At 44.8% G+C, this 24773-nt stretch overlaps 1 protein-coding gene across 6 annotated transcripts in view; it reads left to right on the top strand.

The window, feature by feature from the left end:
- The window catches only part of GFRA1 (GDNF family receptor alpha 1), a 198356-nt gene that overhangs the window by 52481 nt on the left and 121102 nt on the right, over positions 1-24773 (top strand). For 3 of the 6 annotated variants that reach the window (XM_019660114.1, XM_019660112.1, XM_019660115.1), the window contains one exon: positions 5899-5913. The exons of the other annotated variants lie outside the window; for them this stretch is intronic. In XM_019660114.1, coding sequence (XP_019515659.1) covers positions 5899-5913 — 15 coding nt within the window. The remainder of the gene's footprint in view (positions 1-5898; positions 5914-24773) is intronic. 6 annotated transcript variants of the gene reach the window in all.

Below are 24773 nucleotides of genomic sequence, written 5' to 3'. Positions count from 1 at the left end.
CCCTAGGCTCCTAGGCAGCATGACTTGAAACACTGATCAAAGCCCAGGGCAGGGCTGGGTGAGCTCCTCACACATGATGGCTGTGAGCAATAATGACAGGTCCAGAGGAGACAGGCAGTGTCAGAGGCGTGAGTGGTGCCGAAAATAAAGGCTGAGCCCTGGATTTCTGGAACCTCTAATCACAGTCCCTTAGATCATTGATGTTTGAAGATAGGATGTCATTGGATCTCTGATTTCTCAAAGATGAAAAATAATTCATTTATAAGGTACTATCGGAGAATTGCTTTAGAGTTTCTTAATGGCACATAGCAACATGGTGACAAGAAGAAATGAAAACGATCATTTTATTTTAATGGATTTCCTCTTATGATACGTTTACAGCCTATAGAAAGTCACAGAGGTTTTTCAAATAGTGGGTAATCAATAAATATTTGTTGACTAATGCTACAATTCAAGGTGGTCTTTCTGAGTAGTAGTTACTGTGCACTCTTATATGCATTGCCTCATTTATCTCTGTGGCAATTTATGAGGTAACACTAAAATTATCTATTGTTATCATCTCATGTTGCTGATGAGAAAAGCAAGGCTTGGGGAGGGTCAGTCATTTGCCTAAGATCACACAGCCAGATGTGGGACCAGCTCTGACTCAGGGCCTGAGTTCTCGACTACCTTGTTCTATTGCTTATTCTTAAAATAACATTAATTTTCACTTATCAACCATATACCGTAAACCAGCAACCAGGTGCTGAATGAGGGCTTTGTATATATGATCTTGGTTGTTCTCATGAATTCTGAAAGATGAGCTTTATTATCTCCATTCTCTAAATGAAGAAACTGAGACTCACAGGGGTTAAATCGCTAGCCCACAATGGCTAAGACGGTGAACTGGCAAGGATCGGAGCCCAGTATTATCTGAATCCAAAGTCCACATGCTCTGTGCTGATTAAATGATCCATCTTGATCCTCATGATATCCCTATGGTAGGGAAAACACTTAGCTCTACCATCCCCGTTTTATAGCTAAGAACATAGGCTACAAGAGGTTTCACCGCAGCTTTCCACCTCATGAGTCGTTGGGACCCAATCTTAGGTCGGTCATGGAATCTGGTGGCCACAATCATGCGATGACATGGCACTGGATCGTGTTGCGGAGAGAAGTTAATCCTGCCCTCCTTGGGACTCCCACCTGCCATTTTTGGACTTAGGCATTGTCAGTTTGAAGTAGGACCACTCTGGAGTGGTGGCATTAACAAGAGGGGAGGCCCCGCTTTTCAGCATAGCAAAGGGAGAATGCACTTCATTCACAGAGATTTGCAGGACACAAAATCACAGGCTAAATTCTAGTTACTCTCCATATCCATGTATAGAGCTTGCTGGGTTTTGAAAATTGGCAAGGAGGCAGCCTAGCCCATCTTCAAATTGACTTTGCTTAACAGTGACCATGACCCCACTCAAGGAAGCAGCGTTTACGCCAGCTGTTCCCTACATCTCTTCCTTTGCCCCAGGTTAGTTGGGTCCCAGTAAAATTTACAGTCCTTTACTGTCAAAGCACTTGTACTTGAAAGAGAATTTTCTTTCTGTAGCTCAAACCACAGGAGGACTCACAAGACAGCTGTCTCCCCAGGTGAGACTTTTTAAATGGGAGTTAAGTGCATGCATTTTCAAGAAACTAAACTCCCCTCATATATAATTTAACCTAGGAAAGAAAGCAAAATTGAGAGAGTCGTAGGATTACATTGTGTGAGAACTAGTAGCTTTACTTCCCCCAGTCTTATGGAAGTCATGCACACTTTCACTGTTTGGATATGCCAAAGTGTGATACTGTAATAAGAGTGAGAGCTTCTCTAACCATAGTTATGGACTGGGGATTGAAATAGTAAATTATTCTTAGCAGACTGAATGGGCAATAAGACTGCCATCCAGTTCTGCTCATAAAACAAAGCAATAGATAAATAAAGGAGAGCCAACTCACTTAACCTGCGTGACTCTGTGCACTGCTAATTATTAACCCCGCGCACACGAGAGGGGTTCACCCAGAGTGTAGTTAAATCATTTTTAATAGAGGTAAACACTGGCCATGTGGATGAGCAGCACTCAGGAAAGTTTTTAATCAGCAACGTTTAGGAATTGCCCGGTCTAATTGCTATAACTTATTAATAATAATAAATAATCTAGTCTTTTTATGGCCCCTGTCTCTGGAGGACTCAGTGCATGAAAGATCTCTGGGGTGTGAATCTCTTAATAGCGATGGGGGAGGAGAGCAAATATCCTTGATGCTCGGTCCTCGTTGAGGAAACTGGTCACTGAGGCTTAACTGAGTTCCTTCTTTCTTATTTTCTTCTTCCCACTTCTGAGTCACCATCTTATACATGACCCTTCATCTATCTATAGGACCAGAATGGCTCCAGGGGTTGGGGGTGGGGCCGGAGGACAAGCTTTCTTTGTTCCCCGTGAAGGACTCGGGTTTGAGGCTTTCTTCCTTGGGAAGTAAGAGCAGAGCTTTGTCTGAAGGAGTTCATTTCCTCACAAGTGTCCCTGGAGTCCTTTGGGCTGGATCTGATGTGGCGAGGGTGGTCACTGAAAGCTTCCAACTCTGCACTTGTGTGATTTCCAATTCCTGGGAGAGCAGACAAGATGGCGCTGAGCCTCAGTCACAGAGTGATTCTCCCCAGCTGCTGATGGGGAAAAATGTGTAAATTATCTAACTCAACCTTCCCAACACCAGCATTGTGGGTATTGAAAAATATCCCCAGGTCATTAATAAGGAAATGCAAGCTCAGAGAGTATAAGTGATTGACTCCCAAATAATTTTTAGTGGTTGGTTAGACTGAAAGAATATCACCCTCATATTTGAGGCCCTTTGATTTTACAGTGACTAGTCCCTATATGGTTTGGGAGATGGGGGTGGTGGCCATAAACACCAGCATAGAAGTATTTCTGTGGCTAATACCGTCTGAGGTCCACAGTTTGGGGGCAGGAATAAAAGGTAGCCAAACAGCACAGCATTTACCTTCTTCTCACCTCCTTTCTGTTCTTCTGGCTATAAGTCATTTGAGCCTGAACCTGAGCCTGGATGGGCGGTTTGAGTCTGGAAAAGTGAAATTTTAAAGAAAGTACCCAAGTCACTATTATACAGAGAAAATAACTAAATAATGCTAAGAACCAAACGATTTATGCCGCAGACTACAAAAGACATAAATTTAGAGTGTAAATTGCAAGATAACTCATGGGCAAAATTGTTGCAATATTTATATTAGTGTTTATTAAAATTTACATTTGAATATAAAGGTGCAAAATGGAAATGAAGCTGAAAAGAGGTTCTTTTTAAAAAAACTAAAAATAGCTTATATGAAAATCAAAGAGTATTTTGTGGAATAGAAGATATGAATAGTACTCTATGAACATTCATCTGCTAAGGCATGAAATATACAGTGGGCTTGGAAGGAATTAAGGGCACTGAATCCCTCCTTGCCCGCTGATACTTTCCAGTGATTCAGATCTTTACTGAATTTTGAAGGAAGTGCTCCCTGTCAGAAACCATGGAGAGCAGGTTGAAGATTCTGGACGGATGTCGAGATTGGATCCGTATTTGAAAGACTAATCTTATTTCAGTGATGTTTTCAAGGTTGGAAATTTTTGTCTGTATTCATTAGAGGAGGATGATAAATCTCTAATTTGTACTTTGCTAATAATAGGGATGAGCTTTTGTGCTTCATTAAGGTTAAATGCATCTCATGCGGTCCTGGCTCAGCCTTGAACACCATGTGTGATCTTGGGAAGACTCTCTTCCATCTCTAGGACTCAGTTACCTCGTCTGTAAAATGAGGGGTTTGGGCAGATGAGTGCTAGGACAGACCAGCCCCCCTTTCTTCCTTCCTCTGTGGGAGCACACCATGCCAGCCAGTTAGGACCCATATAAGTGATTAAGACACCTAGCTCTTGTCTTCAGGAGCTCAGGGGCTACATAAATAACTAATTATGATAGCAGCTGTAATTGCAACGTGCACCAATTACTTGAGGGGCACGGAGGCAGAAACAGTGACTTCCCTCTCCGTGAGGATAGGCCTGAGACGCTTTGCAGTGGCTGTGATCTTTGAAGGCTGAGGAGAAGGGCTCTTCCAGGTGTGCAGGCTGGTCTGAGGGTGGGCGATTCAGACTCAGTGTTCCAGGCAGCAAATGCATGTGACAGTGAACAGCCCTGCCCACGGTTTCTGGACAGTGTCAGGGCATGGGAGAGGTGAGTGACATTCCGCACACTGCTGTGTCAAAATCTGTACTAATTACTGAAGTTAGAGAATAATGTACAGCATGGATACATTAGGGCACAGTTAACATTTGCCTGTAATGGCACCAATATCGGCCATTTACATCCCAGTTGGCTTCTGTGAGTGTGAGAGAAAGGGTGGTGTTTTAGCCAGCGCCCTGGGAATTGCGAGTTGAGCCTGTCACCTGTCTTATCTGTGCCAGTCACTGGCCTGGGGGTGCCCTTGGGAGCATGTGTATCGCCTGTAAATACGGACATTCCTCATAGGGTGTCATGTGCCCCCATTGAAATGAAAACTGCTCCTACAGGTATTCTGTCCTTGAGATCTCTTTACCTCACCAGGGGCACATTTCATCTACACCATTCATGGCCCCTTGGCTCTTTGTGACTTCGTGGGAGCTGATGTCTTAGTTGACAATTGACAGCGAATTTAGATGTTGAGGATGTAGCTCTTATTTAATTTTTAAGAGGAAAACAACCTGTGTTTTAAAATTCAGATTATAATGTAAGGCTTGTTCATTGTCAAAAATTAGAATAATGTAGAAATACTTATGCTAGATTTAAAAATTACGATATAATCCCACGGTGAAATACTATACAGCAGTGAAAATGAATGACCTACCACATGCTACAGCATGGGTGACTCCCACAATCGCTGTGGAGCAAAGAAGGCAGAAAAGAAAAGTTCATACTGTATCAGTCCATTTCTACAAAGTTCAAAAATAGTCAAAACAAACGTAAGGTGTTAGAAATTATGCTAGTGGTTCCCCCTAGGGGTGTGTTAGCGACTGCTTGTTCATTTATGCTTTTTGCTAGATGCAGACATGGTGCGGGGCATATAGTAGCTTCTCAAAGATGCATTGAAACAAACAAACAAATAAGTGTTGACCTTTTAACAGACTTTGACCTAGGGTTTAATACGAAGATGTGGTGTTATTAGTGGTGAGTTATGATGTGGAGAATTTATACCAATGGTTTGTTTATATGATTTAAATATGGGACGTTAGTATTTTCATCGCCCCTTCCTCTGTTCATCCTCCTGTGTGACCTTGTTGTGATTTCTAAACTAGTCAGACAGCTTGATAGTGGGTAAGAAGATGGTTTATGGGATCCGACAGATTTGGGGGTCACTCCTGAGCCCATTATTTACTGCTCTGTGGCTTTGGATGAGTTACTCAGCCTTCCAGAGCCTCAGGTTCTCCATCTATAAAATGAGAATGATTGCACAACCTACTTTATAGGGTTGTTGTGAAAATAATAGTATTACTATGAATAATAACGACCACACTTTCTGCATTTACTATGTCTTGGGCAGTGTTCTAGGCCCTTAAAACATCAGGCATAATTTGTTTCATCTTTCCAGTACTCCTGTCTATTTGTGGTTTAGGGAATGTCCACCACAGAGTGAAGAAGTGTCAAGCCAGCATTTAAACGCAGACGGATAGTTGCTTTCCAAGCCCGAGATCTTCACCACTGCCTCCGAGTTAAAGGAACTATATTGTATGAAGAACACTTAGTAAAGTCAGCATATGTTAGCTATGATGATCATCATTGTCACTTTCAACATTATTATTAATATTTTTTTCTCCTTTCTCTCTCCCTCACTCTTCCCTTGGCTTTCTTCCTTCCTGGCAGACGTTTTCCAGCAAGGTAAGTTCACTGCCTCCTGCTTGCGTTTCCACGGGCTGAGATCTTTTGGGAACAAACGTATATAGCCTGTGGGCAGAGGGTCATGGGTTTTTCATTGTCTGTGGACATGTCACGGGGGGGGGGGCTTTAGGAGGCACCATGAGGACAATGACCTGAGGTGACGTGACGTGCCATCCGGCCTCTGCTGTTTCCTCTGAACCATTTTTGGGGGTAAGGTGGGAACTGGACAGTTGGGGCAGGGACACTGGGGAGGGGTTCATGGCTGCACCCCTGTCAGGGAGCAGGGATGCCATGGGACTTGTGAGACTGGCGAGGAGCAGATGTCTCTGGAGGGGTCAGGCGGGAGGGCCTGTCCCTCAGGGCTTCTACCTCAGGGCCAGCTGCCGCTTGGTCAGGCCTCCATATGCCAGCTCCACATGGGCATTTTTTTTGCCAAACAAACGTGTTGCTGTCCTGGAGGTTTGGGCAAGACCGTGGCTGGCTGGTCTGTTTGTGTCCTTCAACCCAGGTGTCCCTCACAATCCCTCCAACTGGGCCTGTGACAGAGACAGGGCCCCGCAAGGGGGTGCAGTGTCTTATCTGTTTGCCAGCCCAGGTCACGTGTTCCCAGGAGCTGGAGACCAAAAGCCTAGCCTCGGACTTCATCTCCTGGCTCGCGTTTTAGTCCCCACTTAGGATGCATAGCCACCGTGCTCTGGGAGACGCATGGGCATGAGCCTGTGGAACCTGCTAGACATACATTAAAGGGAAACAGCCTCTTTCTCTCCCTTTTTAATCACAGTCTGAAACAGTGGGTAAAGTGGCAGGGAGTAACTGTTTGTATTCAAGCTGGGAAGTATGTTTGTAGCACAGTCTGCTTCAGTCTTTCTTGAATCCAAGTCTGGCTCAGAATAAGAGACTGGTATAAAAATACATTCAGGCAGTCTGTAAATAGCTCCCAATAATCGTAAAGGCTTGATATTTTCACAACTATCATTTCACCCCCAACGTGCAGCGCGTGTTATGGAGAATGTCTGCCTGCTCTCTCTGATAAAAGCGCCGTTGCGGGTATCAGTGAGGGGACTGTGCTGTTGTCCTTTAAGAGTCTGGAGTCATAGACCTACTTCTATAAATAATTCATAAATCCCAACAAGCTACAAGTCATAAGTTCCATTTGGCTAGAGACTAAGAGATGAGCGAAATTGAAAAGGTGCCACGAATGTTCACGTAATAGAAGTGCTGCTGTTGGGGTCCCTGGCTGCCGCATGTGTTCCTTCCTTGACAAATTGGGGGTTCGGTGGGATGCTGCGGGAGGAGGGCGTGTTTTATCCGTGAACTAGAATGCAAGCGCTACCCAATACCAAGTCGCATTTCTCCTTTTTGAGATACAAAACACTTGAATTTGGACCGTCTTTCTGGAGCATGAGAACATGCATGGTTGTCATCAGTATAAAAAAAATGGCCTGTCAGACTGCCGATGTCACATTTGCCTCCTTTTTAAATCAGTCATGCCATTTGACTGATAGCGTTTGCCTGTCAGTAATGGTGATAGGCAGAGCAAAAGTTATAATCATCTGCAAATCACTGGCTAGCGAGACTTAATAGCATCTACCAGAGACGGAAGCTGCTTGCTACCTGGTGCCTTGTGTGATGGTGGGCGGCAGTTCCCTTGTAAGATATAACTAGGATTTCAAACGGAGAGAGCTGCACTGGCTTGTGTGAATTATTTACGTTGCACTGGCCTTACAGGACCATTTCGTATGGAGAGACAGTCTTTGAAATGATGGCAAAGACCTTGCCAGCTGGTGTACCCCCTCCTTACCTTTGCTTCTGGCCATTCTGCCTGTGAAATGAATGCTCAGTAAAATGTGACAGTAAAAACGTACCACTGACAGTTGCGTCGGACCAAGACAAAAGGTTTGGCGTCTTACAGAGTCTATAAAACAGGACTCTACAACAGCTTCTGTGGTTGAAAATCGGTTCCAGAATTCCAGAATTGTACCATTTCACTTGAATCCTGGAGGCTAAGCATTGTGCTAGAAATAAACAATCAGAAAATGATGTGGCTTCAGATGGACAGAAGCCACAGGGTCATCTCTGAAGCCCATCCACACAGGGCAACTCTGAGTGGCTCTGGCCCCCTGACCACACCATGGGCACCCAGGCCCTGCTGGCTTCGGCTTGTCCAAGGAGCCATGAGCCATTGGAGGAGATGCTGCTTTGCAAATGTGTGCTCCTGGCAGTGAGCGAGCGAGGCCTCTTTGCCCAGAGGAGTCCTGCATGTTTGGGCTGGTGTGCACCATGGCAGGCAGGAGAGGGAAAGCGACAGGCTTGCAAGGTGACAACATCAGACATTCTCAGAGGAAACCGAAGTTATTTCCTCTGGATTACATTACCTTTTATTTCACTACAGATCAATCTTGTTATAGTAGGTGACAGCCCAGCAGCTACTGCTGGGCCTTTCTCTGCTGCATCCGTGGCGTGTGCACATGAGCATGTTTCCGCCCTGCTCCTGTGCCATTTGATAGCATTTTTGGTTCTTTCATCTGTAAATGCCAATTGCTATGGCTGTTAGACCACAGGACATGAGGACTGTCAAGGACCAGTGGGCCCACAGCTGGGTCCTTCCAGGCGTACGAGTTCTGGGGCCACAGGGCCACATTTTCAAGAAGACTTAAATTGGCCCCCATTCCCTGTTGTCTCCAGAGCTCTGAGCCATTGGCTGGCTCTCAGAACTTCCACAATGCCATAAAATTGCTCTTCACAATATCAAATGCAATTGAAAATGCTCTAGGTGCACACGTGTCTAGAATCTTGAGGTTTAGAGCACTTTTATACCACTCCTTTAATAATGATGTCAGGACCATACACACACACACACACACACACACACACACACACACACACGCACACAGACATACACACACTCCTCATTTGAAGTTACTGAATAAAGCACCTTTTGAATGCTCATCCATTGGCTCAACCTTGCTTCTGATATCGAACAGAAACTGAGCAAGTGGCCTGGAAATCAAGCAATGCCACTCAGCAGGATGTTTGAAAATGTAAGTGGGCTCAGTATAAAGATGTCACCATTGAGTTAATTCTCTGTTCTGCGCTACGCACTGAAGTCCCTTACAGACGCTCAGCCTGAAGAGGCATAGCCTTCTCTCTCCTCCATTCTCACCTGGATCTGGGATCTTGCTGTTGGAGAGAATTGTCTTCCAGCTCAATGAATTTTTGATATCAAACGCAGTGCACTTGTTTATTTTGTAACAGGTAACTATGTGCCAGGCGTTTTCTAGTCCTCGAGGATAAGGGAATGGACAAGTCAGCAAAGGCCCCTGTTCTCATGGAACTTAACAGTCTAGCTAGGGGGACACTGGTGCCAAGCGTGCAAATCTGTACATTCTGAGAGGGATACCTGCAGAGAAGACAATATCACAGGACGGTGTGCTGGTGGCTAGGAGGGTCACTTTAGATGAGGTGGCCAGACAATGACAAGGACCAGCTATTGAAGGATGTGGGGTCATGGCGGGGGGACTTGCAAGGGAGAAACCCTTGAGGCAGAAACACCCCCCTGCTCCAGGGTCAGAAGGAAGCCCGTGAGGCTGGGGCTTGTGAGCGAAGGGGAGACTTGTGTGAATTGAACAAGGAGAGGAGGACAGGATAGTTTGGGGATCGGAGGAAGGAAGTCAGCAGTGGGTTTTAAGCAGAAGAGTCTCCTGGTCTTATTTACATCACAGACTTCCAAGCTGGCTGCTGTGAAAATGCACAAGAACAGTGTTCAGAAGGTAACCCAGGACCAGGGCTGAGTGCTGAGTGAGCTCTGGCCAGGCTGGCATGGGGCCCTGCCCACAGGCCCTAATCGCTCCCCTTAATGGGTCTCCATGGTCCTGGGCAGCGGGACGGGGCTACCCCACTCCCAGCTGCTCGCCTCTGCTGAGGGCCACACTCCCTGATCGCTTTGCCTATGAGGGTCTTGTGCCTGTGGCTTACGCCTCCTCTCCTTAAGGCTGGCAAGTTATGCTCATCAAGGGCCTCACTGAAATATTCCTATGTGTGTCTTTAGATTTAAAAAAGCCCCATTTCTCCAATACATACACATATGTGCATCGTATGTGTTACCTATTGATATATACGTATATTGATATGCTTAGGAGACCTCAGTTTGGCTCCCATCAGGGTTGATGCCTTGTGGTGAACTTAGATCCATTCCTTCGCCCTGTAGCCTCAGTTTTCCCATCTGTAAAATGAGCGAGTTGGGGAGATCCCTGACCCACACTGGCTTCCTGCTCACGCTCTAGTGTGAGGTGTTTTAAGTGGATTTGAGTTACTACAGTACAGAAATAGCCCCTGCTATAGGTTTTGATTGTTCTCTAGAGAACCTGGATGAAAAAGCAGCTTCCCTAAGGGGCTGAGAATTAAGGTTAAAAGACTGTTTCCGAAGTGTAACCTACTCACGAGGCCATTTTGAAGCACCAGCTCATGTCCACACGGATTAGTAGTGGAATTCACAATGGATGGCACTGTTTTTACCCATTTGAAGAGAGCAATCAATCATAGTTTGGTTGCTGGCAGCCCAGCCAAGCCTGTTAATTGTTGGGGTGGGCTCGTGGTGACAGGTACCACTGCCATTCATAATGTGCTTGACTTGAGCTCTTCTGCATATTTCAAACTTATTGGCCAAACGGCTGGATGTTCCGTTTTCCCAGCCACTTCCGAAAACCCATCTATTATAAAGCCCTGACCCTGTAGCCATGAATTATGGCCCCTCTGGTAATGTTATACATTATGAAATATTGTTTTTTTCATGAGTGTGGGATTGGCATCAATAAATTAAATCTGTTGTTACCATTTGCAGATAAAAAGCCCACCTTGTCGTAGGATGTTCACTAGTAAATGAGAAAAATGCATTCACGTTTTCTGCTGTGGGATGTCGCTGGTTCCCAGGTCGCATTTCCTATATGCTAATATTTAGCGTGTATGTGTATCATCCTCCTTTCTGTCCAGAATCGGTAGACTATTCTGAGTCATGTAGGAAACACATCCATCTTCCCAGCACACGCTGAACAACATTACCATTTAATTTTACATAGATTCACTTTGTGCGCGTGTGTGATGCATGAGGGAAATGATAACCACATTTAAATAATCACATTCTCTGAGATGCTTTATCACATCCCTGGTGGGCTGTGCAGGGCGGCCTGTTCCTTGCCAGGTGACCTTGGGGCGGATTTCTCGCTGTAGCAGATTCACTGTGCGCCCAGTCCCATCAAAGGGCATGAGTTTGGGGTGAAGTTTCGGAGCCTCTCCTCCCAGTAACATCAGTTTCAAAATGGCCACGCCAGTGAAGGGGGAAACGTTTAAATTCTTCTGAGATGGTTACTAATAAGAAGAGCAGTTTGTCTTCTTAAAATTTTAATTTTATTGGGATGTTGCTGCTGCTGATGATGCCAACATTTTTATACCTCCTGTATTCCAGGTATTGGAACAGGTGCTTTACACAGATTTTCCCTTGGAATCTGCCCCCCAGATTTCATGAAGTAGGTATTCTAATCAATAACCCCACTTTACAGAGGAGGAAACTGAGGCACAGAGTGGAATCGACACAGTGATGGTTGTGTAACTAGTGAGTGGTAGAGCCAGGATTTTTTAAATTTGTTAGTTGAGACTTTATTTTATAGAACAGTTGGAGGTTTTCAGGAAAATTGTGGAGACAGTATATAGAATTCCCATCCACCCCACACCCCATTTCCTCTATTATTAATCTCACATTAGTGTGGTCCATTTATTATTATCAATGACCCAACATTCATCCATTATTATTAACTAAAGTCCACAGCTTACTCAGATTCCCTTAGTTTTTACCTAATGTCCCTTTTCTCTTCTGGGATCCCGTCCAGGACATCACATTACATTTAGTTGTCATGTCTCCTTAGGCTCCTCTTAGCTGTGACAGTTTCGAAGACTTCCCTTGTTTTGGATGACCTTGGCATTTGAGGAGCACACTGTAGGATGCCTCTCTCTTGAAATTTGTCTGATGTTTTTCTCACGATTAGACTAAGGTTATGGGTTTGGGGAGATCATAGAGGTAAAGTGCCATTTGTATTATCGTATCAAAGGCACCTACTATGAACATGACCTATGACGATTGATGTTGATCGTCATCATGTGGCTGAAGTAGTGTTTGTCAGGTTTCTCCACTGCAAAGTTGCTTATTCCTTTCCTCCTCTCCATGCAGTACTCTTTCCAGGAAATCCATACAAAGCCCACTCTGGTGTGGGGATAGTATCTATATAAATTATTCTTCTGCCTGGGAGATTTGGCTCCTAGCCTTCATTTATTAATGTATACAATCATTTAATTAAATCAATATGGTGTCATGGATATTTATGTTATACCTTGGGTTATAATGCAACAGTTTTGCTTATTTTCTTGCTGTGGCCACTTGAGCTCTTTTCCAGCTTTGGCCATTCGGAGCTTTTTCAGTTGGCTTTTGTGCCCCTTTGATATATCGCTGTCATTTTTTTGAGTACTTCTGTAGTACTTACTGATACTGCAAGATGCTGCAGGGTCATTTTGTGTATTTCCCACCTCTGTCCAAGATTCAGCCATTTCTCCAAGGAGTCCTGGTTCCTTTTGTTGGAGAATGATATTAGAAGCCAAGATCTGGGTGTCGGATGTGCTTGTGCTCCTGGAGTGTCATATCTTTTAAGTCCTCTCAGCTGACACAGCAAAGAACTATATGTATGGATATGAACCTGTGTGTATAGCACATATCTATAATTATTTCTGTATTTTACAAGGTGTGTCTATATGAAGTTAAGCATGAGTCTTTACTCCTACCCATTACCGCATGGATCAGTCTAGCCCCTTCAGCCCCTTCCCTTGCCCACCTGTACATTTCTGTTCCCAAGATGAGATACCTGACTCAGGATTTTGAACCCAAGTGACCTGGCTTCAGGTACTGCGATATGCTCACCTGACTTTTGACAGCAGTAGGCTTTTGTCTACTGTTGGTGGGACAGTCACAGATCCTGACCCTTCTCAAGGGCCAACATGACTGCCCAGGTTCAGAGGGGCGAGTTTATGGAGCACCAGTCTTGGTCAGTTCAGGCTGCTATAACAAAATACCATAAACTGTAGGGGCTCAAGCAAGAAACATTTATTTCTCATGGTTCTGGAGGGCGGAAGTCTTAGATCAAGGTGCTGGCAGATTTGGTATCTGCTGAGAACCCGCTCCCTGGTTCATAGACAGCTGTCTTCTCGCTCTGTTCTTACGTGGCAGAAGAGGGAAAGAGGTCTTTGGGGTCCCTTTTATAAGGACACTGATCCCGTTCATTAGGTCTCCACTCTCATGACGTAATCATTTCCCAAAGGCTCCACGGCATCACTTTGGTGGTTAGGATTTCAATGTAAGAATTTGGGCGGCACAAACATTCAGTCCGTCACAGTGCCCCCTTTGCTTACACACCAGACCCAGGCTTGCCCTTGTGACTTCTTAGCCAGTTCTAGCTTGCGTGCTTCTAACTGGGTTTGCTTTATCAACACTAGAAGTCGAGTGCATGGTGCCTTGTTTCTGAGCTAAGACATTTGCATTTTCTCCCATAGCCTGGGCAGGCCAGGGGCAAACTAACTCATCTGTTTGTAATATTCTAGCTGTTGAGTGCTTAACGCCCCTGCACCTTCCTTAGATTGATTGCTGCTCATTGGGGTCCAAGATAGGCCCATTCTTTAAGTCACTGAGTTGGCCCTGGGACAGATTACGAGGCTGTGAGTGATTCCTGCTTTGGCAGGAGGGTGCATGGGAGGTTGAGCATGTTGATTTCTTTGGCACCCACCAGTCAATTTCCCCCAGCTTCCTCTCTCTGACACCCCTTTCCATTTGCCTGTGCGGGTGCACTGTCCCCTCCAGGCAGAAGGGATGTTCTCACTGGGAGACCTGCTTACAATGACTGAATTCATCAGCTGGTGGGTGGGGGGTGCCGGTGGAGACAGGTGGTGCCCATTTGCCAACGCCCTCTGCTATCTCTGGTGCAGTAGTCAGGGAGTGGGAGCTTTGGAACCCCATGTAGTCAGGGAGCTTCACGCCCATTGTGTTTGGAGCCTGGCTTGCTAGAAGCCACAGAACATTACAAACAACTGTACTTGATTCATTCAAATTTTTTGTTCATAGCTGAAGCAATCTTTTGGGAAGCATTTTGCAAGTTGATAGAAATGTGGTCTTTAGACTTGACATTGAGTTTGATGATGTATCCCAGGTTGATGGCTGGATGTGGGCACTAGTTGACAAGCAGCTTTTCCTAGGGGACACTCAAGCCATGCCCACTTCCATTTCTGGCATCCCTCCACCACCTTGTTCATTCCTCACCATAAGTCTCTACCAGATTGATCCCTATTCTTCAAAATGCTCCTCCACACCTCTGTGCCTTTGGATCTGTTGATTGCTCTATTTGTAATGCTTTCCCCTCTTTTCAGCAACCCTTGTCCCATTCTGTACCCCACCCTCAGGAAAGTACCCAGGTTCTGCCATCATGGTGACTGGCTCAGGGGTGGGTGGTGGGGGTCTTCAGCCTGATACTGATGCCTCCCGTGTGTGTGAGAAGTGGACTTTCATTTTCACATGGTTCTCCAATGTCTTGTTATTAAAATATTCACAACCATCGTGACAGCATTTTACCTTGAGTCATGGAGAGAGTGCCACCCAACTCCCCTCCTAGATATGTGTGCCTCTGCTCCTGCTTTCTCTTCAAAACTCAGCCTGAGTCCTCTCTGCTAGGTGGTTCCTGCTCATCCCCACCTGGTCAGGTGGGGAATCCTGCGTTCCACTCTGGAGCTGCCTGTCACCTGCTCATGCCTCTGTCGGGGCTTCCTCCCACTGTTGCGATGATTGTTTAATCATCTGTCTTCCCACACTGCATGGAGCTCCTAGAGAGAAGGGATCTCGTCTTGTATTCTGAATCTTTAGCATCAAATGCAGTGCCTAATACATAGTAGGTGCTCAATAGATGTTCAGTGAATGAAAGTGGATATGAAATAGCAAGGTTCAGGGAATGAATTCGCATTCTGTGCATGACTGGTGTGTGTGTGTGTGTGTGTGTGTGTGTGAGTGTGTGTGTGCATATGTGTGTGTGTGTGTGTGCACATACACATGCTTCTTTTATGTTTGACAGTCTAGGTTCTTTTAGTAAAGTTGAGACAGAATGCTGGCAGTGTAATCGATGGTCATTTGACAACAAGCCAAATCATTTCCTATTCTTGAGTCCCAAAATCTTTCTCCATTCTGTGCCTTCATCACGTTATTTTTTTGAGGGGACATTATTTGGACTTAGAATGAGCCAGCAGATATTTAGCTGCTCAGGTTTGTGCAAGGCATGACTATGAGCTTGGGATATTGAGCAGACGCTAAATATCCCAAGTCTTGATCTTCTAAGACTTGACGATTTCACAGAAGACCTAAGGCCAGCCCATCCATGGGCCAGTATGTGCTGTCCTCTCCCAGTGTTGGAGGAAGTCGCAGAGGACGAGGTTTCCTGGGAAAGGGGGAAGTGCTGCTGAAAGAGTGATGCTGGAGATGGTTTTGAAGGAAGCAGGAGGTCTGAGTGGGACAAGGGCAAGCCTGTCGGTGGGTAGAGTTGGTGGCGGGGGGGAGCACAGTCTAAATGGAGTTGGAGACAAAGACAAGCCTGGTGTTGTGTTTATGGGATGTTGAGACAGCCATGAACCTGACAGGATCTGCCGTAGGATGGGATGGGGCCAGGTATGGAACCTTCACACCCTATCAATTGCCAAAAACCTCTTCGTTTCCTTGTGCTCCCCCCTCCAACACTCCCAGTATAATTGAAAAGATTTTATCTACCAAATGAACAGTATTCGTTATTGAATTTTCCCATTTTTTATTACTCATTTTATTGCTCTTTTTGCTATTCAAGGGTGACCAATCAGTCAATCAGCATTCCCGATCAGCACGATGACTGTTATGCCTCTGAGTTGATGAAATTCCAGCTCATAAAAAAAATCTAGCTTGATGTTTTAGATCGCTTGAGCAATGGTGGTCCTGGTTATTTTAAAATCTGGGCAGCAAAGTTTAGACTTGCTCTAGGACGGTCAGTAAAGCCATTATCTCTTTTTGAGCAGAGAAAAAGCATGTACTGTGCACACGATGAAGCTGTCCGTGCTGTGTTGGGTGGCAGAGAATAAAGATGGCCTCTATTTACATCCTTAGCAGGTGCCAGGTATATACGTTAACTCACTTCTTCCCCAGAACTTCACATACTCATTTACCTCCATTTCTATCTGCCGTTTTCAGACACTGAAGTAGATTCAGAAAGCTTAAGTAGTTTTACTTTACAGAAGGGCTCCCAGCCATGAATGACTGAGTCTGAGCTCAGACCCAGGCAACTGGACTTAGTCTGAATTCTTACTGACCACATCAAACAGTCATCTTGGAGGGACCCGGAGACTGAGGTGGGCTCACCAGTGGGTCAGGTGAGAGGTACAAGTCTTCATAGCAGCTTTGTGTATAATAGCCTAACACTGGAAATAGCCCAGGCATCCCTCTCCGTAGGAGAAAGGATCAGCTGTCATACACACATGGAATGGAGTGCCACTCAGAAATAAGAAGGAGCAAAATGTTGATACACACGACGCGGATGAATTTCAGAGACATTATGCTGCTGAGCGAAAGAAGCCTTTTTCACAAAAGAGATACTCTGTGTGATTCCATTTATGTAAAATTCTTAAAACTAATCTTTGATGGACGAAACTCAGAATGGTGGTTGCCGCTGGGGAGATGGGAACGGGGTCTGACTTGCAAGAGACAAGAGGGAACTTTCTGGGACGATGGTGATGCTCTCTCTTGACCGGGGTTTGACCTGTGCAGGGGTATGCATTGGTTCACGCTCAGGGGATGTACAGTCAAGATTTGTGCATTTCGCTGTATGTAAATTTTACCTTAGAAGGAAAAATAACTCTAAACCAATATTGAGCCCTGGTTAATGATATGCACACTGAACTATTTTGGGGCAAGTGCACTTATGTCTGCAGTTTATTTTGAAATGCATCCAAAGAAACAAAGATTTGTACTGATGGATGGGTCGCGGGTGGATAAATGGATAAATAGATGGAAAAGCAAGCAGAGTACACTGTTCACGGTTAATGTAGGTGGTAGGTGGTAGGTGTATGGGTGCTCATTGTAATTCTTTCAACTTTGCCATATATTTGGAAACTTCATAATAAAATGTTGAGGGAAAAAAGAAACCCCAGTTGGGATCCTTTATATGAATAGGAAACAGGAGGCCTCAGTAACCATGAATGCAGAGTTCATGCAGAGGTTGGATGGTGCCAGGAGAGGAGGCGGGGCTTGGGGTCTGGCTGCAGGACCCCGGGCAAGGAGGAGGCTCCAGGTGAGGGGTGGGTGGACAGAAGGCTCTGGACGCTCTGCTAAGTTCCCTGGAGCTGCCGTAACAACGTACCACAAACTTGGTGGCTTAAAACAACAGACGTTTATCCTCTCACAGTTTTGAAGGCTAGAGTTCTGAAATCCAGGTGTCGGCAGGCTCTCGCTGTCTCAGAAGGCTCTCGGGGATCTTTTCTTGCCTCTTCCAGCTTCCGGAGACTTTCAGCAATCCTTGGCGTTGCAGGGCTTGTGGCTGCCTTGCTCCAATCGCTCATCATCACATGCCCTTGTTGTCCATGTGTGTCTGTATGTCCTCCCCTCACCTTGCGAGGACACCAGTCATTGGGTTGAGCATCCACCCTGATCCAATATGACCTCATCTTAACGACACCTGCAAAGACCCTAGTTCCAAAAAAGGTCACTGATGAGGTTCAGAGTGAACACGAATTTTGGGAGACATTATCCAACTGTTACAGGTGACCGACCAGCCCTGGGAGGGGGGTGCGGGTCGGTTCCAAAATGAGGAGAGGGCATCATGGAAGGACTGAGGCAGGAAAGTCAGTCAATGGGCGCAAAGGGAGGAAATTCCGGGGGAGGAAATCCGTTTAAATTTGGTAAGAGGAAGAAACGGGTTTGGGAGACAGGAAAACAAGTCAAGTGGGCTTTCGAGGAAAGGGCCTCAATCTAGGCCTCTCTATCCATTTATCTCCTGACTATCTTAAAGAATTAAAATGTAAATCTCGGAAATTAAACCATGGGCACAGTGTCAACAGAGGAGGCTTTTGCAGAATAGACAAAGCTGTTCTTCTTTCTTGTTAAACAGCCATGGTGGGAAAGCATGTCTGAATGCACAGGTTTTATTTGAGGTGGATTAAGGCTCGTGATGAGCGGATCTCGGAAGGATTGGAGGTGCGGTTCTCATAAGCCCGGGAAAGTTCAGCTCCTTATCTGAGGCTTATCCAAACCTGAGGAAACCTTTTAGGCCGGTGTGGAGTTTAGGGACCTCTAGCAGCTGAAAGTTAATATCCTGTATCAGGAAACCACCTGCACTGCGAGGGGGCGCAGAGGGGGCGCCGGGGAGAGAGGCCTATAAATTAAAGCGTTCTTGGAACACAGGCCAGCTGTGGTTTGGGGTTTCCCGAGCTTGGACCACCCACCCTCTCCGGTGGGCGGATTACAGGTTTAGCCCTTTGAGCCCTTTTGGAGAAGGACGTAATGCACGCTAGTTCTTGAGAGCTTTTACCACTTTCGATTCTCACGTCAGATGGAGGGGTCTGGCCCCAGGCATCCCCGCCTGGTTGCATCTCCCTCTAGTGCGCCCCCCTCACCCCCCTCAGTCCTCTCCTCAGGCCTTCATTTGGACTCTTGGACTCATCATTGGAGCTCACTCATGCTTCAGCTCCCTAGAATATTCCTCCTGCTGCTGGCTACTCTTTGTTAGCAATCACCTCCTCAGAGCCTCCTTCCCTGGCCATCTTCCTCAAGTCTTAACACCCTCCCCAACACTGTCCCCCATTTCCTCGTTTAATTTCTTTATAGCACTTGTAGAAAACAGGCAGTGGTTTGAAGTGTGTCCCCGAAATTCACGTCTACTGGGAGCCTCAGAATGTGACCTCATTTGGAAATAGGGTTAGTTAAGGACCCTGAGATGACATCATCCTGAACTTAGAGTGGGCCCTGAATTCAAGGTCCTTATAAGAAAAGGACCCAGAAGATGCCACAGAAAGATGGAGGCTGCGATTGGAGTGATGATGCCACGAGGAACACCTGGACCGCCAGAATCTGAAAGAGGTAAAGAAGGATTCCTTTCTAGAATCTTTATAAGGAATATGGCCCTATTGACACCTGAATTTTAACCTTCTGGCCTCCAGAACTGTGAGAAAATACACTTTAAAAAATTTAAGGCACTAAATTTGTGGTGATTTGTTGCAGCAGTCCCAAGAAACTAATACAGTATTCAACACTGTTTGAAATGACTTGTTCACTTTTTTTTTTTCTTACCTCTTCCTCCAGCTAGAATATAAATGACTTGAATGCAAGGCTGTGTTTCTCATCTCTACATCCAGTGTCTAGAACAACACTAGCCACAGCATAATTGCTCAATAAATATTTGTCAAATTAATGAACTCATGAGATTAAAATTGTCTTGATCTCTGGTTGATAAAACTGACACCCAGAGAGGATGATTAACTTGCCCAAGGTCACTTATTTGTAAGAGTGAGGATTCAAACTTCGGCCTTCTGGTCCTCAAGTTCAGGTTTATTCTACCACATTGCAGTAGCTTCGTTGTTATTTTTAAAAAATTATTTTTAGGGCCGGCCGAGTGGCGCGATGGTTAAGAACTCGTTTGGGATGCCGGAGGGCCCCGGTTCGGATCCCACATATGAGGGCCAGTGACGCTGCCCTCCACAGCTAAGATGCTGAACAACAGCTCAACCTGGAGCTGGGCTGCCTTGAGTCGCCTGCCACGGCATAGGCTGCAGCCCCTGTGGCAGTGGGTTGCCATGGGCTACCGTGTGTAGCCAGCAGCCAGCGTGAGCGGCCAGCAGCCGCAGTGAGCGGCCGTCCAGAAGCCGGCGACTGATCTGCCTTACCAGGGAAGAGCGCAATGACGGTGTCAACTTGGGCCAGTGAAGCAACATCCTCCACAACTAGATTGAAGAACAAAAATGACAGCAACTTGTCTGTTCCCCTTCCCCCAATTCCCCAGCACTGTTCCCATCCCCCCAATTCCCCAATAAAAATCTTTAAAAAAAAAATTATTTTTAGTGTCTTTATATTTTATTATGAAATGCATCCCCCAACTAGAACTTTTCCCAAGGGGTTTTGGTTATGAGCCTGCCCTGGAGGAAGGAAGTCCTGCAGGCACAGAGGTGTGCAGCTTGCTGGCACACCAGCACAGCTGAGACTGGAGTCTCTTGGGGCCTGACCTTCAGTGAGGAAACCAGATGCTGTCCACACCTTGACTGGGCGGGTGCGCATCTGCAAACACACTGGGGAGGGACTTCCTGCTCTGTCGGATTGGAACTCTGAGGGTCACTGCTGTTCTCTTCTCCCCCAAAAGGAAAACAAAAACTGGATTTGATTTTATTTTCCTGGTCACACGAGCCCATCTAGATCGCCTGTTAGATGTTATCTGGGGCCTGCAGTTTTGCTTTGGGCTTCATCATTTGTGGATTTGATCCCTGATGAATCAATCCCTCGCTGTCTGTCCTTTACTTTGTCCTCTGGTTCTCAACCTAAGTGAGTTTAGATCAGTCAACCCTTTTAGCTCTCGTGGTATTTATTGTTCCGTACCTGCTTTTTTATTAGTCTACCCTAATGCCATTGCCAGCCTTACTCTGACACACATACTTGCACACCCCTTTAACTTGGTTTTCCTTTTTTTGTAAATAATGTACACAGTGTCAATTTTTTATTAAAGGAATATGCTTTGATGTGCTGCTAGCATGGCTGCTGCAACCTCTTGTGTAGCATAGTACTGTGTGGTTTCAGATTCAGTACCTATGAACAGGTGTACAAGACATTATTATACTTTTTACCAAAGGGAATTACCTTTGTAGTACTTTTGTGTAAAACTTGCCTTCCCCCTTGCCTCAACTTTTTTTTTTTAAATAAATCAAGTTTGGTTTGTTCTTAAGGGAAAAGAAAATAGTCTGTAGTATAGGTTTTCTAATATTCCCTCCTCGTGCATGTCTTGGTTCTAGGAAGATGAATCTGACTTTTGGAAAGAAGTTAAAGGTCATTCAAAGTTCATTTTGCTAAATACAGTAAGCAAGTCATCAGGCATGGTACTGCCAATCTGGGTCAGAAATAGGATGTGGCTTTGGGGTTCACAGAATGGTTTTCCTGTGTTCTCCCCACTAGATGACAAGCTTCTTGTAGGTGGGACCCATCTTAGCCATCTTTTTATCTCCAGGGCCTGGCACATAGTAGGTATTTGATAGATAATTGAACGAATGGATGGATGGCTGGTTGGTTGACGAATAGCCCTATAGTGAAGGCAGTTCTGAAAAAGAACTTGTTACAGAATTTTAAAAAAATGATTACATGTGTGGCCACATATCAGCATTCTGTCCTGTTACAGGAGGCCCCTGGCTGTACATGGTCTTGGCTTACGTGTTTGAGTGGATTAACGGTATATTAAATCTTTGTCTTTTCTTATGTTTTCCATATGCACTAAAGTGTGGTTGTTTTGTTTTAAAATCTGGAAAATGCATAGCTATAAAGTAGAAAATTCATGTCCTCGTAGACTGGCATTCAGAGGGTATGGGGACTTTTTGAGGGCACCACACCTAACTACTGGGTGATATCAGGGAAGTCAGCTTTGATGCTTGAATTTTCTCATCTGTAAACTGAGGGGATTATGCCTCATCTTGAAGACTCATCCTGTCCAGTCTATTGATCTATGAAATGATGACTTCCAACCACTTCAGCTTTGATACTCTAAACAGTTTTGCCTGTGTCTTTCCCTCTATCGGTGACTTCCTTCTTAACTAGATTTTAAGCCTCCCCTCAATTGCTACATGCTCAGTGGCATGGTTGGCTGAGGATAGCTGAGTATATGTATTTAACCTCACTCTGGATGAAGTATTTTGTCTGGAGACAGCCATGATTTTTGAAACAGCTCAGGAATTGTAATTTCTGTCAACTTGCTTCTCATTTGAAATGGTGATATGTGGGTTTCCAAAGAGTCAATCAGAATTTGGGGGGAGATTTTGAAGCCTTGCTCAAAAGGTTTCTAAGCTGTATGTGCTGAGTCATGCGACCCTTCTTTGTGTCTGGGGTGGGGGTGGGGCTTTCCAGTGGGGAGAGGTTCAGCTGGCAGCACACCTTTTTTTCAGAAACGTTAATGCCCATCTCTTTGTCCTCATGTCCTTATTCACTTAGACTTCAAAGATTGTGCAGTAGACAGACTAATGGCCCACCAAAGATGTTTGCATTCTAATCCCTGAAACTTGCAAGTATGTTGAGTTGCATGGGGAAAAAGGATTTTGCAGATGAGAGTAATTTAAGGATCTTGATATGGGAAGATTATCCTCCATTATCTGGGCGGGCCCAAAATGCAATCACAGAAGTACTTATAAGGGAGAGGTAGAAGGATCAGAGTCAGGGGAGATGTGACAAAAGGAATGCAGGTGGCTCTAGAAGCTGGAAAAGGCAAGAAAAAGGGCCCTCTCCTAGAAAATCTGGAAAGAGCACAACCCTGCGGACTCCTTGATTTTAGGACTTCTGAGCTCTAAAACTGTGAGATAATAAATTTGTGTTTTAAACTACTAAGTTTATGGTAATCTGTTACAGCAGCAATAAGAAGCTAATACAGATAGGGAAGCCTTTACTATTAGATTAAAATACTAAAGGTAAGAGAGTTACTTAGGCAAGATGATTATATATTCTTTCACCCAGTTAATGTTTGTGGAGCATTTATCATATGCCAGACACTGTGTGAGGCACAAAATGGGTATGTTGGATTTAAAAAAATATCAGACGTAGATCTAGCCCTTAAGGAGCTTACAGTTCTATAAAGACGATAAGTATAAGAATAATATCACAAGGCTTAGAATGGCCAGCTGAGCAGCTGCTTAGGGCATCCATCTATAATGGGGGGAGGGGGCTAAAACATCATCAAATATGGCTTGGAGAAGACTGTACAGGCTCTTCCCAAAAAGAGTATGAGATGTGTATGGAAAAAATTATTTGATAAATAGTTTGGGATAAGAAGTAGAACCCCAAGGAACTCTCTTCCTTAGTGAGGCTCAGGTTTCACTAAATAAGTTTGCAAGTTTGAGTCTGAGCTGAATTGTTGGGAACTAGGCAGGGATATCTGAGTGCCCAACTGATGGTCCCTCTTCCCCTTCCTGGCCATAGACAAGAATGCCAGGCAACTAGTTAGAGGCTATCAGTTTGGAAAGCACAGAATTAGCAGTCTGCCTGGCGTGCCATGTATCTCAGTCAGGCTGTGAAAGTAAACACAAAAGATAGAACTAAATCATTAGGGCAATTTGAAGTAGAGGAAGAGTTCTTCGGAAGGCTCTAAAGAAGGCACAATGGGGGAGGTGTTTTCTAAACTTGACCTTGAAAGAAAAAGAAATTATTATTTTAGTGCAGGTGTTGACAAACTATGGCCTACCAGCTGGCTGCCTATTTTTGTAAATAAAGTTATATTGGAGCACAGCCACACCCGTTCATTTAAATATTGTTTATGGCCCCTTTTGCACCCGGGTGGTGGAGTTGAATGGTTTCCACCAAGTCTGTATGGTCTGCAAACTGAAAACATTTATCACCTGGCCCTTTGCAGACCGAGTTTGCTGACCTCTGCTTTCCTGTGTCTCCATAGCAGACATTTGATCAGAAGCTATAATGAATCAGAAGTTTCAGAGATGGTTGTTAATCTGTTTAGGGAATTAAGATGAAGGTATTGATAGAGTGATGAAATGAGTTTACCAGTGGCTTAGAGGGCTCCTAGATGCTGAAGTTTCTTCTTAATTCAGTCATGTAGCAAACACTTATTGATGCCCTGCTATGTGTGAATCAGTAGGCGAACAGTTGAATCATCAAAAAAAAAAAAGTTCCTCAGTGGTTTTGTTTCTATTCTGATTATTGGGCATCTATAGATATAGGGTAATTCAGTATCAACTGGAATACTTAATTATTCAGAAACCCAGTCCTTGATCCAGCTAAGTATTGTGTTCTTCGTTAGATATCGACAACAACTATAGCAGAAATTTTAATTAACCTTTCAAACTCCCTTTTGATTTCTTCAGGATAAATTAGAGCACACAGAATGTCTACTGGGCTCACTTGCCATGAGGGGTAGTTTAAAGTTGACCCAGAAAGGTGAGCTGAGTCCACAATGATTCATTGGAAATGGCTTTGTTTGCTTGACTTTCTGGTGGGAAAGAATTCATGTGGTTATTTTTAGGTATGCTATTCTTATTTATCAGTCAACTTAGGCAACATTATTGATTTACCCAAGACCCAATTTGTAAATAGTAAAACAAATTCTCGGCCATATTTAGAAACTAATTGGTGCATATATAGCAGGTCTAGACACAGCAAATTATTAGAAACGCACTGGCCATCCTAAGGCTTCTCATTTAAAGTTTTATAATGAGCTTCCTTTTTATAGATTAACTGTGGTAAATGGGGCAGGGGTGGGGCTACCTGGAAGCAAGTCCAAGTGCAAGAGCACCCCCACAGGGTTGGCTTAGAGACTCTCTGCACCCCTCTGCCTCTCTTCTCAGGTAGCAGAGCACAGCATTTTCCCAACAAAAGGAGGATTTGTGTCTCTTAGGAGATGGGTCCCTCTCTGCTGGCTACATCAGAAAATACAAAACAGATGTGATTGATGGTGAGGGATTGGTGACATTTCCGTGAACTTGGGACATGATGAAACCCTTTATCTTCTATCTCCAGCATGTAGTTTTTTTCATTTCATCTCCCCAAAGTGTGTTTGGTTTTCTTTTCCTTTCAATGGTAAAAA

The sequence above is a fragment of the Hipposideros armiger genome, unplaced genomic scaffold, assembly GCF_001890085.2.
Source record: "Hipposideros armiger isolate ML-2016 unplaced genomic scaffold, ASM189008v1 scaffold_311, whole genome shotgun sequence".
In the NCBI taxonomy this organism is placed as follows: Eukaryota; Metazoa; Chordata; class Mammalia; order Chiroptera; family Hipposideridae; genus Hipposideros; species Hipposideros armiger.
This window is presented reverse-complemented; position numbering and strand designations above follow the sequence as displayed.